The following is a 16,512-nucleotide window of genomic DNA, read 5'->3' on the forward strand; positions in this document are numbered from 1 at the left end:
ACCAGAAATGAACAAAACCTACCAAGGAACTTGGAGCAGAGAGACCAAGTGATTAAACAGCAAAAGAGAAGCCACAAGACTGAGGGACAGATTTTCAGTGTGTCCAGAGACAAACGATGATCAAGTGGGATTTGTACCCATTAAACCTCCTTCAAGAATGAGAGCGGAGCAAAGGCTTCTCAAAGAAATCAAAACAATGATAAGAAAATTTTCTTTCTTATCCAAGCAAATGGGGGGGGGGGGAATCAGCCTAGATATGAGGTGTACCTTCTGGGAGGAGACGCCAGGCCAGGGCTCTGCGAACCCAGGGGAAGGCTTGCTTGGCTCTCAGATGTCTGGCTGACATTTTAGGACTGTTGGGTCTGCACACACTTACTGGTATGGCACCCCGGCGATGCGTTTAGAAAGATGTTTTTGAAGATACTGTATCCTGCATCCCAGTTGCTCTTTTTTGGGCAGCATTGTTTGGGTGTTTAACCCTGCCCACTTGCCGAAAGTAAAAGTCTGTCAACAAATTTTTGTTTAAGGACACTTGCAGCTGTGTGTTGTCTGTCCTTGCATGCTTCTCCCGGGTGGCAGATGTACCGCGCCCACCTGCTGTGCGCTCTTCACTGTCAGCTTACCCCTTGGAAACAATGAGGCCCACGCTAGGTTGTACTTTTACTCCCAGATCTCGGTGAGTGTTTGGCACATAGTAGGTGTTCCGGTAGACTGCTCATTGAGTAAATAATTAACGGACCATTAATGATGAATGAGAAGCCAGTATGAAGAATTTTGTTAAACAGATATATGCTTCAAATGTAGCCATTGTCCGTGACGCTCGGAGGCTACACACATTCCTATTGAACTCTGCTGGCTGCTATTGTAGGCATTCCCTAAGTGGGGCTATTTAAATTAATGAAAATGAAGCACAATTAAAAGTTTCTCAGACATGCCAAGGGTCCGGTGGAGTGCTCTCTTGATGATGTGAAGGTAGAACATCTCCATTATGCTAGAAAGTTCTATTGGGAGTGCTGCCACAGAATTCTCTGGAATTCCTAACGCTTCTCTTTCTCTCTCCTTGCCCCCGACTCTCACTCTAATTCTCTCTCTCTCTCTCTCTCTTTCCATCTCTCCCACTCCTAAACCAAGTACAGGGATAGTTGTCTCATTGTTAATGGCTTAAAATGATGCTTCTGAACAAGAGGATGCTGGGTGCTTTCGGTGACTAGTACCGTTCCCACTTTTTTTTTTCTTTTGAATTTCTGAGCTATTATTTGCCAGCTCATTCTTGTATTCTCAAGGCGACTAAAGCCGGACAATTGCTTTCTTTTCTAGGTCCTTAAGCCCTCTGCTAATGTTACTTTCTGCGCGTTTCCAAAGCTGGGGTTCTAGGAGAGTTTGGCGCGTCTCAACAGCTGACCCATGAAATAATGGAGTAAGGGCGGGCGGGGTGGAGAGCGGGGCCGGCTATCAATAGGAGAGTGACCCCCCTCTACACACATGGCCCGCTAATTGGCCATTGTGGGAAAGTATGGGTGGAGAGGGGGCTGCGGAGCGTCTCTAGTGACAGTTAAGTGGCCTCTGTGGACAGAACAACTTTGTTGGATTTTGGCTTGGAATCTTCCCACCTCTCGGACTTTGTAGATTCGTCCTGTTTTGTTCAGGCCCCGTCTTTCGCTCCGTTCTTTCAAGATGACTACTTTGTGTACTGGCCTCTGCTTTGTTCTTGCTGTTCCCAGACCACGAGGAGACTGGGTAGGGCTTCTGCAGGACTGAGAAATGAACTTTGCCGTTTGTTGAGAATATAGAAACGACTGCTGTGGCCTTCACGTCCTGCAGAAATTGCTCCACCTGTCTCAGTGGAGTGGTGGCTCCCCGATGACAGAGAGCGGGCATCCTGACTGAATTCCTTCTCTTGTACAATATATATATATATATTTCCTCTGCTTCACTCTCCCTTCGCCCTCGCAACAGGAGTTCAGACCTGTGGATAAGAGTTAATGCCTTCTAAATAATAAGACATTACGTGCCCTAGGCTTCACCAAGCCAATTCGTCCAGGTTGTCTCATTTAATACTTCAGGTCTTCTGTGAGGGAAGGAGGGAAGGTATTTTTTTCATCACCACCTGACTGGCGAGTTAGTCCCTGAGATTAGAGCAGGTCAAAGGCTCGGTTCCTTTAAGACAGGGCCTGAGCACCCCTTCTCTGTCCTGAGCCCTGTGACCCTTCAATGATGCTTACTCTTTTCTGTGTAGGAGCATCTAGCCCAGTGCCAGTGTCAGTGTGAGGGAAGGGAAGGGGTGGAAGAGCAGTTGTGTGGAGGGGACAGCCTAAAGCCGCTAGCTACTTCTCTTTCTCTGGAGATGGAGGATTTGATGCTCGTGAGGAGGTTGGCGCAGGGAATTTTCTCCTCATCCTGCAGAGGAAAGAAAAGAGTCTTGTCTTCCCTTTCCCCCCTCTTTCCATCCCCTACCAGGAAAGGAGGGAGGAGGGTTGGCCTGGCTCTCTCAGGGCCTGGCATGTGGGTACCACATGCTAGACCTAGACCCTTAGAGCCTAATGTCCCTTCTCAGGCCCAGCCTGCTGGCCTTTAGGTGATGCGCTGTCGTGAGGCCTAGGCCATGGCCAAACTGGAAGAAAGCCCCCGAAGCTTACCTGGAGAAAGAAGCATGCAGGGCCCCCGAGGAGGAGGAACAGGCCCTGGGCTGTCCCCTGTGGGCAGCCGGACACTTCTGATCTGTACCTTTATCCTGGCTGTAGCTTGGGGCCAAATGAATTTCACAGGGTGAGTTGCTGCTGCTCGGTGGGAAGGAAGACTGGCTGGGAGGGAGGAGACCTAAATGCTCTGAGTGTGTGTGTGGTGTGTGTGTGTGGTGTGTCTATGTGTCTGTATGTGATGTGTGTGTGTCTGTGTGGTGTGTATATATGTGTGTGGTGTGTATGGTGCATGTGTGTGCTTATGTGTCTGTATGTAGTGTGTGTGTGGTATGTGTGTGTCTATGTGTCTGTATGTGGTGTGTGTGTGTGTGTGTGTGGTGTGTCTATGTGTCTGTATGTGATGTGTGTGTGTCTTTATGGTGTGTATATATGTGTGGTGTGCATGGTGCGTGTGTGTGCTTATGTGTCTCTATGTGGTGTGTGTGTGTGGTGTGTATGGTGTGTTGTGGTGTGTATGGTATGTGTGTCTATGGGTCTGTGTGTGTGGTTGGTTGTGTGTGGTGTGTGTTTGTGTGTCTATGTGTGCGTGGTGTGTGTGTGGTGTGTATGGTGTGTGTGTCTATGTGTCTGTATGTGGTGTGTATGTCTATGTGTCTGTATGTGGTGTGTGTGTGTGGTGTGTATTGTGTGTGTGTCTATGTGTCTGTATGTGTGTCTGTGTGTGTGTGGTTGGTTGTGTGTGGTGTGTGTGTCTGTATGTCTACGTATCTGTGGTGCGTGTGTGTGGTGTGTATAGTGTGTATGTCTGTGTGTGTGGTGTGCGTGTCTGTGTCTGTGTGGTGTTTGTATGTTTCTCTGTGTGTCTCTCTCTGTGTGTGTATGTGTCTTTGTGTGGTATGTGACTCTGTGTGTATGTATGCATGTGCCGTGTGTGTGTCTGTGTGTATGTGTATCTGTGTATAGTGTGTGTGTGTGGTGTGTGTGTCTGTCTGTGTAGTGTGTGTATGTGTCTGTGTGTATCTCTGTGTGTGTCTGTTTGTGTGTATTTGTGTAACTGTGTGTCTGACTATATGTGTGCATGTCTGTAAGTCTGTGTGTGTGTGTGTCTGTGCACGTGTGTGTGTCTCTGTGTACTCCTGGGTGAGACAAGACGGAAGGTTCAGTCTCATCCAGAACCCCTTCAGGTTCCTTGATCTCCCACTCACACTCCGGAGCTGATATCTTGGCTATGTTATTATCCCTTTCCAAATCTAGAGTTCTAAATCTGAAGCTCAGGATGAAGTTTTTAGGGTTCTGAGAGGATCCCCTAAAATTGAGACTAATTGGGAAGAGGGAAAGGACCAGAAGAAATGGGAGGGGACAAGAAAGGACAGTGGGGAAGAGTGAACAGGATCAAAATACATTATATGCATGCATGAAACCGTCATAATGAAGCCAATTATTAAGTACAATTAATATACATCAATAAAAAACAAATTAAAAACTTCTAAAATCACATGCAGCAGATTTTATACATGTTCTTCTTTAGGACCGAAGGCTTATATTTTCCTTGAAGAATTTGCTAATTCTTGTTAGACTATACACTCATATCAAAAGTAGATGTGCTATTATCCTTCTTTGAATCGTAGCAAACTCAAGCGTGCACACCAGGCCTCCCAGTGTCCCAGGAGGTTGATCTACAGACTGTACAATAAGAAAGAGACACAGTTTAGAAAGAGTCCCCTCCTGGGTCCCAGAACCAAGCAGGCAGAGAGCCGGCACCATCCCACCTCAGACCCCGGCGCTTGTCATGTGGGACGCCAGGCTCTTCACTGCGCACCGCTCCGACCTACCCAACTGGAAGGAAAGAGCACAGCTCCGCTGTCAGGAGAGGCTGGAGGTCTCTGACCTCCCTTTCGTGGGGTTCAGTACGTGGAGCTGCCCTTGGCTCCCTAGCCCCTTTAAATCCATCCCTCCCCAATCTCCATCCCTTTTGCCATCCTTCCTGCCTCCCTCTTCTCCACATCACCTCTTCCTACCAACCTAGCCTTCCAGGGCACCACCATAGCTTTCTCCCCATGTCTTCCCAGAGACCAGGTTCTTCGAGTCCTGGCTAAAGATGAGAAGCAGCTGTCACTTCTCAGGGATCTGGAGGGCCTGAAGCCCCAGAAGGTGAGGACTGCTCTCGGGAACACAACTGTCACAGCCCTTGTCACTGTCCGCCTAGGCTCCTTGTCTGGTCCCCTTACTCTTTCCACCCCCAAACCTTCCTGAGGTCTCAAAAATGTTCCTCAAGTTGCGGACAACTCCAGTGTGGCTTCTCTGCCACAATGTCCCCATGAAGTTGGGTGGCCTTTCTAAGCTGTGACCCCGTTAGCTTTTCCCTCTGTCGTGGATGAGGGAATGACGAGCACGCTCTGAAAACAGCTGCAGCGTCCTAAAGCCACAAGGAAGCACAGATGTCCCTGCTGCCGTGCCACGAAGCACGGGGGCTGCTCACATCTGCCTTCCGACTGGAGTGGCTTCGCTTGGCAAACTTGTGTGGTATTTGGGTTGGTGTCTGTCAGCCCGGGTTTCTGTTTCCAAGAACATTTGTCCTCCACAAGTTCTCACAATGGAAAACATTTTCTTTGACAATTATAATAGAGGGGGCTTTTGTCTGAGGGCTTGTAAAACAACCAGCTCTTTTTGGATGTGGCCCAAAGCTCTGGCTGCTCCTTGTAGGCACGGCCCTATCAGTGAGGGATTCTCCAGCTCTGAGTCTCCAGTTTACACATTTATAGGTAGACGCAGGGTGTGGCCTCCTCCTTTGACTCTGCTTCTCGGGGGACTATCACAAGTCATGCTTGCCTCTTCTGGCCTTGACCAGGCTAATGTCCCAGGTGATGACAGTCTCACTTGTAGGAACTCGAGGGCTCTGTGGATCCAGGTGACAGAGCAAGGGATGAGTGAGGCAGGGCGGTAAGATGACCAGGAAATGGGAAAAGAAGTTTGGTGAGGGCGGATTTCTTCCTCTCTGCATACCCTAGGATTTTCTTTATGGGCCTGGACCCCTTTGAAGTATAAAAGAAACCCAGTTCCCCTCTCCCCCTGCCCTGTAAGATGCCCATGGGGGAAGGGATATAGAAAGGCAGGCGATAAATGCAGCTGTGTTTCTTCCCTTCCTCCTTCTGTTCCTCTCCCTTTCTTTTTTCTTTTTCTTTTTTTGTGAACAAGGTGGACTTCTGGCGTGGTCCAGCCAGACCTAGCCTCCCTGTGGACATGAGAGTTCCCTTCTCTGAGCTGCATGATGTCAAAGACTATCTGAAGTCTCACGGCCTTGTTTACACCGTCATGATAAAGGACATCCAGGTGAGGTCCTACCCTGGGTCACATGTGAGAATCTCATTTTCCACATTCGTTTTCGTTGGTTCACACCATGGAGAAAAAAAACAAAACAACACATACCAAACCGAAATAAAACAAAAACCCCTCAGGCCAAGTGCAGACATCTTGCTTGTGGATATCCAGTTGTATGTTTGTGGACATATTATGGAAGAAATTAAATTGTATATTTCTGGGCTTGGGGATGTAATTCAGTAGAATATTCGCCTCGCATGGATGAGACCCTGGGCTCAATGTTCAGCTCTGCATGGACCTGGACATAGAACTGGGCACAGAGGCACAGATCTGCAATCCTAGTTAAAGGGAGTTGTGAGTTCAAGGCCAACCTAGGGTACCTAGGCTGTCTCAAAACAAAAAGCAAACAAACACAACTGCATATATGAACACACGCAAAACCAAAACGAACTAGATAAAATATTAAAGCGTACATTTCTAAGAGGAATTTTAAGTCTGGGACAGAATTCCCTCTTGGAGGCAAGGCGAGCTCACAGTGTGATGTACCCTCTTCTGGGAGTCTTGGCAACCACCAGGAAAGTAGAAGGGAAAACGGAGACAGAAGGGAACAGCCAAGGTCCTTCCTAGGCCCCTCTGATGGCTTCCTCTTGTCCCCTGTTAGATCTCAGACATACAGTACGAGGGATTCTGTGGGGGGAAAGACGTCCAAAGACTCTGCTGTGCTTAGCCCCCCTCCTGTACCCAGTGTGCTCAGAGCATCTCCCCAGATGGGATTCTTCCAATAGCTTGGGGAGTATGGCAGACCCTGCTCAGGTTAGGGCACAGAGAATGGCATCTTAAACTCCCAAACTCCCTGCCCCCACCTGATTCCACCTCGTCCACTGTCTTCTAAGTGCTATGAAAATGGATTTCATCTGCGCTGTGTTCAAGGACAGGTCTGGGGAGATGATTCAGTTGAAGTGCTTGCCACTCAAGCATAGGATCTGAGTTGGATCGCCAGCATCCATATCAAACTCAGCAGCAGCCTGAGATCCCAATGTTGGGGAGGTGGAGACAGAGGGAGGATCCTGGGGCTTTCTGGCTAGCCAGTCTAGCTGACTCAGAGAACAAGAGGTTCAGGGAGAAACCTGGTCTCCAAACCTAAGGTGGAGAGTGAGTGAGAGAGACATTGTCTTCTGGTCCTGCTGTGCACCGCCTGCACATAAGGGGAGTGGGTATTGGTAGCACGGCCTCCTCCCATAACAGATCCTTGGGTACCACTCAGATGTTCAGCCTCTCAGGCTGCATCCTTGTGCAGATTCTGTTGTTGCCTATGTACCTGCAGAATTGCATCCACAGAGATTCATTCCTAACCACACTGTTCAGCTCTAATCTCCTCTAAAGGCTTAGAGTGTGGGAACACAGAGCCTCCCAACGCGCACACACTTGACACCACATGCCAAGGGATCAACGCATTAGGCAACATTCCTTTCCCAGGCCAGCACAGGGCTGGGGCACTGGGTCCATTCAAAATCCTTTATCCCAGATCAGACACATCTGTTTCCCCGCTCAACATGTGGGGGTGGGATGTTTCTCTAATTAAATCCCCCACAAACAAAAATGGGGAAACCCACACAGACAAAAGAGGCTACCACATCAAAAGAACAGGACCGAGTTCTCGTTTTTTAACCCATGCCTGCGTTTCGAAGTTCCCATTTCCCTGCTTCTGCTGCTCCAGCCTGGGAACCCAGCAGCATTTAGCAAACAGACACTCAGAAAACTGTTGATTTCTGCATGATAGGGACAGTCCCTGCGTCGCTCTGTGTTTCCCTCACCGGCCCCTCTAGAGAGAGCCTCTCCTGAAGTCCCCAAGCCTGAATTCCTACGGGACCCCTTCCCAGGAAAAATGCCCTGAGCACTCTGCTCTAACCTCTGCAAGCAGAATTTCCAACCATCCGTCTGCAAAGCATCAAGCTCGGACTGCCGTCCTTAAGGTCACTCTGTGGCTTCGAGGGCGCCAGGGGTGGGGAGAGGCTGTTGTTCCTGGTTGATTTGTGGTGACAGTGGGGGAGGGGTGCAGGCCAGAGGCTCAGAAGTACTGACAAGCCTGGAAGGGATTTGCACACCCAGGTCGATGTGAAGCAAGTTTATTTGAGATGCTGACCCAGGCTCAGCTCTGGTACTAGCTTTATGCTCTCAAAGTGAGCCTTCCATAAAGGTAGCTTGAATGATGTCAGTGGGTCTAAGACTGGCATGGACGGGGGTGGGGAGGGTCCTTATTGATATATTGGTCTCCTCCAGATCCAGCTACATTTTTCTCATTGATCTGTGCACCCCTGGCCTTGGCTGGGCCTTAATAAGGGCTGGCTGAATTAATATATATGAAAAGGCAAAGAAGAAAGAAGTGTGTCTGGCAGTTGGGGCCAGGCACGGAGGCTTCATGAAAACCTTTGCTGGTGGTTTTGATTTTTATCCAGAGGCTGGCAAGACTTTTGAGGAGAGGACCAGGGAGTACTTAGAAAGGCAGCTATGCTTGCTCCACCGCAGACACACATGTGCCTACTGTGTGCTGGGTACTCCACCCGTGGACATACATGTGCCTACTGTGTGCTGGGTACTGGGCAAGGCGCTAGGAAACACAGGAACCGAAAAAAATAAAAAATAAATAAAACCCACCTAACTCAGGGCTGTATCCAGGGGAGCGGGAGAGAGTGGGGGCTGGGAGGGAGGGAGTAAATGGTGGGTACAGTGGAGTGGGTGAGGGCCCTGATGGAGTGTGCACAGGTTGCTATGGGAGCGAATACCAGAGGCATTGCACGTCACCGGCGCTGTGAAGCAGTAATTACCCGTGTGTGTGTGGGGGGGGGGGGCTGAGCACGGAAGGGGGGCTTGTGGGGAAGGAGGCCCCCACCCTGATTTGATGATGGGGCCCAGACTCCATGTAAAGGGCATCTTCTGCCCTGTGGAGTGGGAGGGGTTTATTCCCCCCAAACCATAGCTAGAAGGGGGAGACTTAGGACTTACACCATCAGATTTGCATTCAGAAAGGCTGCTCTTACTGAGGCTGTGTTGAGCTGGGGACAGGGCCCGGGAGACTGACAGGCAGGAGGCTGGTGGGGAAATTGCAGTGGGCCAGGCAAGAAATTATCTGATTCCGAGGGTGCTTGATTTGCATTTAATTTTTCTTCACCTCTTCGTTCTTTTCAGTCCTTCAGTGGTTTTTTTTTTTTTCTCTTCCTTCCCGGGATGAGTCACCACTGAAAGCTTCACTTGAGCAATCAGCTCTTCGGATTTTAATGGCTTTTTTCTGATTACAAAATTAATAAATATTCATGTTAGATAATTTGGAAAACAGGGGAAAAGCACAAGAAGAAAACAAAAATCACCCGTGCTCTGACCATCCAGAGAGAAATACAATTTAGCATAAAGCCCGCTTCAGCAGCTTCCCCTCGTTGTAGGCTGGCCGCATCAGCATACAAATGGGCTCTATTGAGCTCTCTGGAAAAAAGCCTCCCGATCCCTCTCTTTCCCCCCTCATTGGGTATGCCCTATTTCTCTGCTTCCTTCTAGAACAAAACTAGAAATACTGACTTTTTATTTGTTCTGCCTACCATTTTCCTTTGGCAGGCTGTCTACCCCTCACTTCACCAAAAGGGTCCGGGACAAAGACACAGAGACATTCAGTCCACTTCTGCTCAGTTGATTGTACATCTTTCCCTGGTGCGGTTTAGCGGTGTCTCTCTGCTGGCTTCCTGGCCTCTGTGTACTGTCACCAGCTCTGTGAGTTCCCTGGTTGCTCTGTTGACCACGGTGTTCTTGTTGGCAGGAACACTCAGACCATTCTCCACACCTTGGTCCAGGGTGATGGAGCTAACCCCCCCCTCCCACGACCCCCGTGTCTCCAGCCGGGGTCTTCCTTGAACTCTAGCACCTCCTTCCTATAGTTCTCATGGCTGTCTGAGGGTCTTTGCAAACTTTACAGGTACAATAGCAACATCCTAAATCTCCATCTGCTCCTCTACAGCCTCTGGGAGCTCAGGAGTTCCCTAGGAACCATTCTGGACTTCCTTCTCAAACCTTCAGCCAGCCTACCGAAGATCCTGCAGGCTCTTCCTTCAAACACTTCTAATGCATTCCAAACTACCACTGCGGGTCAGCATAACTATCACTGGGGGCCTGTACCAGCAGTGTCCCACTAAGGGACCCACTAAGCCTTCCGCCTCAGCCTCCTTGAGAATTGGGATTATAGGAGTGGTGGGCTGTGTTCCGGGAACTTTTTAATTTCTCTCCCCAACTTTATCCTTGCTTCCCTCTTATCCATTCTCAAGACGGCAGCCAGATGGGTCCTTTACAAAATGTATGAATCTGATTATGTCCATTCCCTACTTGACAATCTCCCGTTGGGGCTGGACGAACCACCTCTCTGGAGATGGAGCTAAGGGGATGTTAAGTTCCAGGCTGGCTAGATAGCATGACTCTGTCTAAGTAAGTAAGTAAACAAACAAATAAAAGCAGGAAGAAAAGGGCAGGCAAGTTGTTGGGGGGGGGGGAGCTTCTCCAACTCAAAATGAATGCAAAGTTCTTGAAAAAGCCAAGGCTCCGAGTGAGCCACTCCTTACTCCAAGTCATCCTTGCTGTCTAGTGATCGGTTCCAGCCACTGTCTTTGACATTCTTAGAACTTGCCTGATACATTCCTGCCTCAGGGCCCTCGGCTATACCCACACCTCAAGTCTTTATAGCGGCTGGTGTCACCCCTGGAATGCCGTTCCAGTAGGTGTCTGTCTGCATGGTTTATTTGCTCATTACTTTCAAAAATCTTGCCCCCACGTCAGCGTCTACCCCTCTTTAAACTGTCCCTGTCCCCTGTCCTATTTTTCCAGCCCCTTTTTCATGGTCACTACCCTCCTCCTCCTAGCTAAAGTTAGCTGGAATTTACCGTGTGCCAGGCTGCTCCTTATGACAGCACTTTTAAGTATGTGTTAGAGTGTAAGATAAAATGACCCTCATTGTACAAGGGGAGCTGTTGGGGACAGTATTAGTGTCTCATCTGAGACAGCCTGACTAGGGGACCACGCCGTGTCAATCAAGATGGTTGCTTGTGTGTGGTGTTTTAACTTGGGTTTCACTGCCCAAGGGTTCAGCCTTAACTGCTGAGGGGCCTCATTTTAACAACGGCAGGTCAGTAGCACCTCCCATATATGCTGCTTACATAGCAAACGTTAGGCCTAGAAAAGAGAGACAGAGAGAATCCAAGAGAACTGCTTGCTGAGCTGTGTCTACGGAGGTCTGTGGGTGGAGGAGGGGGCATGGAGATTGGCGTTCTTCAGACCTCAGCTCCACCGTTGGGGTCCCGAGGCTGCTTCTTTCCCTCACTATGGGGCTGCTATTTTTTTTTTCCTTACGGCCTCACACTTCCTTATCCCTGTAATAAATGAATGCAATTCAGGTCTCTCTGTCCCTGTCAGGTTATGGCTTCCAGGGAGGGCAAATGGCCGACTTCTAAGCTTTTTGTTCCTCCTGAGGATCCTGACGGGGGTGTTAGGCCTCCTTCTCAGCTCTCAGCCTCTTCCCTCACCCCCAGGAGGGAGCAAACATCTGTGCAGTTTTCAGGCCAGGGTAGATTAATGTTCCTAGAACTGAGGTCCAGCTGTAAGGGCTGAGGGCTCCCAGTTCCTAGGAGGGTGTCCTATCTCTTCATGGGACCGGGAGGGGTTGGAAAAGACATTTGCAGTTTGGTGCCAACCTCCCATTTGCCTCCTGCCTGATTTGTGGGACCCAGGCTGGACTCTTCCGGGCTGTGTGCTATGGGTGTCCCTGGCCCTGTTGGAAGAACTGGACCTTCTGTGACTTTCTTCCCAATTTCTCCACCAAACATCCCCAGCTCAGGCCTCACTGCACCCTGGGGCATTATTAGAACTCCCGACCTTGCAGCTTATTTTTGGTGGGTGTAGAGAAAGACCAGGCCTGCCCGGACCCAGCTGTCAGTCTTCTCACAGCTGTTCACGACAGCTGACTGGACCAGCCCTCGGTGACAGATATACATTGGTCACAGTGGGCTGCTGTGATTTGGGTGGATTTCCTGGGAAGAAGACACATTCCTTCTATGGGAACTTTCCCACGGTAGTACTCGTGAGTGGCCCACAAGGATCCGGTCTCCTCCAGCCTTGTCTTGACTTACCTAAGTTATTCCGGCTTTGCCCAAGCGGGAAGACCCTAGCTGGGCCAGCCTAGTTCAAAACATGGTAATTGCAACTACTGAACCTGTAGCTGGTGCTGAGACAGTAAGTCATGTGAGCCTCAGATATTGCTTTCCAGTCCTGTTTTAAAATGTATAATCTGTGAGTTTGAGGGTTGTGAGCAAGCGGACGGGGCCCTCAGGGATGCATATGCCACTTGGGCAAGTAGCCTCATGCCGATATAGCAGTGGGTGGGGACCCTCTCCCTCCCCCAGTCCTGGGGATGGAAGACATTGCAGCTGGCACTTCACACGAGTATTAAGGCTTTGGTTCTGGTATTACTTATTCACGTAAAAGCCCTTGCTCACTGAAGTAGTATAAGCATGTTGCCAAAAATGTAAAAAAGAGAGTATGGGGGAAAATGTTCAAAACTCTAATCTTATTCGAACAGGCACCATTAGCATTTTGTTATATTTATTTTTGGCATTTTAATGTCTTGTTTTCCTGTGCTCGAGGATACTTGATTTTTCATTACTTGAAAAAAAATTTTAATTGCAAGAATGATATGATGGCGTCTTCAGCTGTTAACATTTTGCCTACTTCTGTTTCCTCTCTTTATCTATATTTATTTATATACACGCAAATATGCATATCTGTGTGTATGCGTTATTGTTGTTAGTCCGTGGTCTTTGATAGCTCAACTTGAGGAATCCAGGGCTGGGGACCAGAAGATCTGGCTTTCATCTCATCTCTGCCACTTCTTAGCTTTGCATTGAGGAGCTGTCACCTCTCCAATCTGTTTTATCTCTAAAACACCCCGACCCGGAGTTAATTCCCTCCCTGGAATCTGGTCATCTGACCAAGTGAGAGAGAGAACAGAGGATAAAGAGACTTCAGAGACCAAAAGGCACTGCTCACCAAATAAGGCAATGTCCAAACTGTGACCCAGAGCTTAAGGAGGCCCCTTTGGGTCAAGGAGGATGCCGGCTCACACCCTCAGGCAGAGGACTTGGGCGCTTCCCACACTGAACAACCCAGGCTAGTCCTGGGGTGCCTTAGGTCAGGGCTTGCCTGTCACTCTCTTACCTGAGCTAGGAGCAGGTTCCCAGCAGTGATTTCAGCAATGGGTAGTCTGAGAGGTCAATAGTCAGCTGAGGCATTTGACTGCACTCCCGTCCTGTGACCAGGGGGAAAGTATTACACAAAGGTTGAATGCCAACAGCAAACCAGTACTCCAGGGCATTGCTGGTGGCTCCTGTGTGCTGGTCTGGCAAGTAGCTAACGTGAGGAGTGAGAATATTGACTCGTTCTTCATGATTTGGGTGGGCACTGTCCATGCCTGACTTTCTGAGTGGCTTGGATACTAGTTGTCTAGACTGTTTCCTAGAAGAAGGGTCGCTGTTGGACATCAGAGTAGCCATCTGCTCCCCAGGGGGCTCAGTGTCCATGGTTCGGTGTTAAAAAGTGCAAAAACAATCCTGGCGGGAACCCGTGAGCATCTCTCTTGGTGCCCCTTCAAACCCATTACTACCTTTTATCTTGTGAGGCCACACAGCCAAGACAACTAAGGCCACAGCAAGTAACACGAGGGTTGGGAGCAGAGACGCTTAGAACTTGTCTCTTCAGACTGACTCATTCTGCACTCATTTGGGCAAAGGTAGCACAGATGTCAGTACACGGAGGATCGCTCTTCATCTGTACACCCTTCCGTTGCATGGCACACAATTGTGGTGGTTCATTCCCTGGTGTCGCTGCTGTGGGTTGAGCCTTCTTCTGCTTTTCTCATGTGTCTTCTTATCGGATAGGTGCTGCTGGATGAAGAGAGAGACACCATGGCGAGGTCCCGCAGGCTGGAGCGCAGCACCAGCGGCTTCAGCTATTCTTCTTACCACACTCTGGAGGAGGTAGGGCCACCTGGGCCCCTTGGGGTCTCCAGGAGGAAACGTTAGGCAAAGGGATGTTGGTAGATGGCAGCCTATAGGGGTCCAGAGTCAGACACGGGGGCGGGGCAGCTACAGCTCAGAAGTACACCTAGGCAGGCTCAGAGCCTATGGGATGGCACTTCGGTTGGCACCCTAAGGTGTGGATCCATGACAGGCCAGAACAGAGTAGCTGGAGGCACCTGACTATGATTCATTGACCTCCCCGGGACCAGTCCTGGTGATCTGTGGTCCCGGCTGTGGATCTCTGAGGTATGAGGGGCAGCAATCCAGAGACATTGGGAAGCCATACTTGTGGAAACATCAGTTGCTTATACTTGGAGAAAATGAATGGTCGTGGAGACAGCCAGCTAGGGCTGATTTGAGCCATGGTCACTGTGTTTAAGGGGGAACAGACAAGTGGGTACAGAAACTTCCACTCCAGAAAGAAACTCGAGGCACAGGTCTCGTTTGCCTGTACAGGACACGCCATTACTGATACGGTCTCCTCCATCCCTCTTCCCAATTCATAAGACCTGTAACAGAGAATCCGTTTTTTTTTCTAATGTTTATTCATTGATATGTTCTGAAAGGACAAGAAAATGAACTAATATACACTGTCACTGTTATTGATGTCAACAATAATAAAATACTACCCTTCCCTTCAAGCTGCTGAGTGCAGAAGGAGTGGGAAGATAAAACAGGGCTCCACAGTTTATGAGATCTGTCAGACGGATAAAGCCAAGGCAAGAGAATGAATTTTCAACCGAGAGGTCCATGCAGACCACGTCTAGGAATTTATTTATTTATCCGTGATTATTTTTTTAGACGGGGCCTTCCTATGTAGCCTAGGCTGGTTTGAATTACTGATCCCTCTACCTCTGCCTCTCAAGGGCTGGGATTACAGATATGGCAGCTCCTGCTAGGATTTGAGAGGGCTTAACACACTTTGTTCTCCCAGTGAAAATACAGCTCTGCATGGGCATGAGGAGCATTCTAGCAGGCCACAGCTCAATGTCCTTTAGTTCTGAGGGTATCTTTGGGATTTGCAATTCTTGAGCCATGATCTTCAAGATGCTCAGGGGAAGCAGGAAAGCAATAAGGAAGGGAGATGGATGAACAGTATCATTGGCAAGCTTGGAACTCACCCCCTCCCCGTTTAACTGCCAGTCTAATAGACCTCGTTGCTTTCAGATATACAATTGGATCGACAGCTTCGCAGCTGAACATTCTGATCTCGTCTCCAAAATTTGCATTGGCAACAGCTTTGAAAATCGGTCCATTCTTGTCCTGAAGGTAAGAGCCTACTGCGTCAGGCAGTAGATCAGACAGTGAATGTCTTTATCATAAGATCGAGCTCATGGAGAAGTGGCTGGGCGGAAGTTTCTGGATAGCAAGGATATGCGTATTCTATACCACACACCCATGAGCTTTGTGTAATCAGGGGCTCCCCTCTGTAGCTATGGACAGGCAGCAGTGCCATGACCTGGGCGGGAAGAAGTGGAAGGTTGTCAAAGAGACAGGCATGTGGTGTGGCAGTTGTCACTTCAGCTCGGGGTGCGTGGGTGAGAGTCAGTGCCCTTCCTGTTGCCAAACTTGCTTTACCTGACAAGTGAGAACCCAGGGCTCATTTGATAGTGACCGGGGGTGTCGGGTTTTAGCAGCCCTACAGATGGGCCCTCAGCTCTAGAGAAACCTTCCAGCCCTTCAGGGGGGCCACTGAACACAGCCTGAGCAAACTGTAGTGCTCTTGGTCATGATGGAAGCACATCCTCCTAGAAAAGAATCCGTAGCCTGTGGTCCAGCGTGTGAACCATGTGGGGACTTGACATTGGTTGTCAAGGAGGCTAGGCACTGAGCACTCGCAGGACTCTGGTAGATGCTTCTGGACAGTCACATGACCTCACCTAACCTTGCCATGACTTGGCTTGCCTCTGCTTTGACCTCTCACCAGGCATTGCCACAGTCCTCTCTCTCTCTCTCTAAAAAAACATTGCTCCTCAAAGTGTGACTTTGTACATCAGTCCCCTCATCACCTGGAAGCACCTGTATCAGAAATGCAAACTTTACCATTTCTCCAGACTCATGCACCATAGTGTACATGAGAACACGTGCCCATTAACGTCTGAGAGGCACCAGGCTTTGTTTTTGTTTTTTGTTTTTCGAGACAGGGTTTCTCTGTAGCTTTGGAGCCTGCCCTGGAACTCTCTTGCAGACCAGGCTGGCCTTGAACTCACGGATCCACCTCAATCTGCCTCCTGAGTGCTGAGATTAAAGTCACCACCACTGCCCCGCTGAGACACTAGTCTTTTTTTTTTTTTTGATGTTGTAGGCAATCACCATTTTAATTCTCTCATCTCTAAATTATATCCAAGCTTTGCAACAGTATCATCAGCTATCAGGAAAATTTAGTTTTCATTCAAGTGTCAAGTAACAATCTTCTAAACATGCACTGTGAGTTTTTTTTTTTTTTTTTTTTT

General features: G+C 49.1%; 1 protein-coding gene across 2 annotated transcripts in view; it reads left to right on the forward strand.

The window, feature by feature from the left end:
- The first annotated feature begins 2,599 nt into the window (after nucleotides 1-2,599).
- Nucleotides 2,600-16,512, forward strand: part of Cpa5 (carboxypeptidase A5) — a 20,211-nt gene continuing 6,298 nt past the window's right edge. For both annotated transcript variants that reach the window (XM_026788591.1, XM_005365784.3), the window contains exons 1-5: nucleotides 2,600-2,766; nucleotides 4,709-4,790; nucleotides 5,835-5,969; nucleotides 13,919-14,017; nucleotides 15,227-15,328. In XM_026788591.1, coding sequence (XP_026644392.1) covers nucleotides 2,603-2,766; nucleotides 4,709-4,790; nucleotides 5,835-5,969; nucleotides 13,919-14,017; nucleotides 15,227-15,328 — 582 coding nt within the window. In that variant the 5' untranslated portion in view covers nucleotides 2,600-2,602. The remainder of the gene's footprint in view (nucleotides 2,767-4,708; nucleotides 4,791-5,834; nucleotides 5,970-13,918; nucleotides 14,018-15,226; nucleotides 15,329-16,512) is intronic.

Source organism: Microtus ochrogaster, unplaced genomic scaffold, assembly GCF_000317375.1.
Source record: "Microtus ochrogaster isolate Prairie Vole_2 unplaced genomic scaffold, MicOch1.0 UNK4, whole genome shotgun sequence".
In the NCBI taxonomy this organism is placed as follows: domain Eukaryota; kingdom Metazoa; phylum Chordata; class Mammalia; order Rodentia; family Cricetidae; genus Microtus; species Microtus ochrogaster.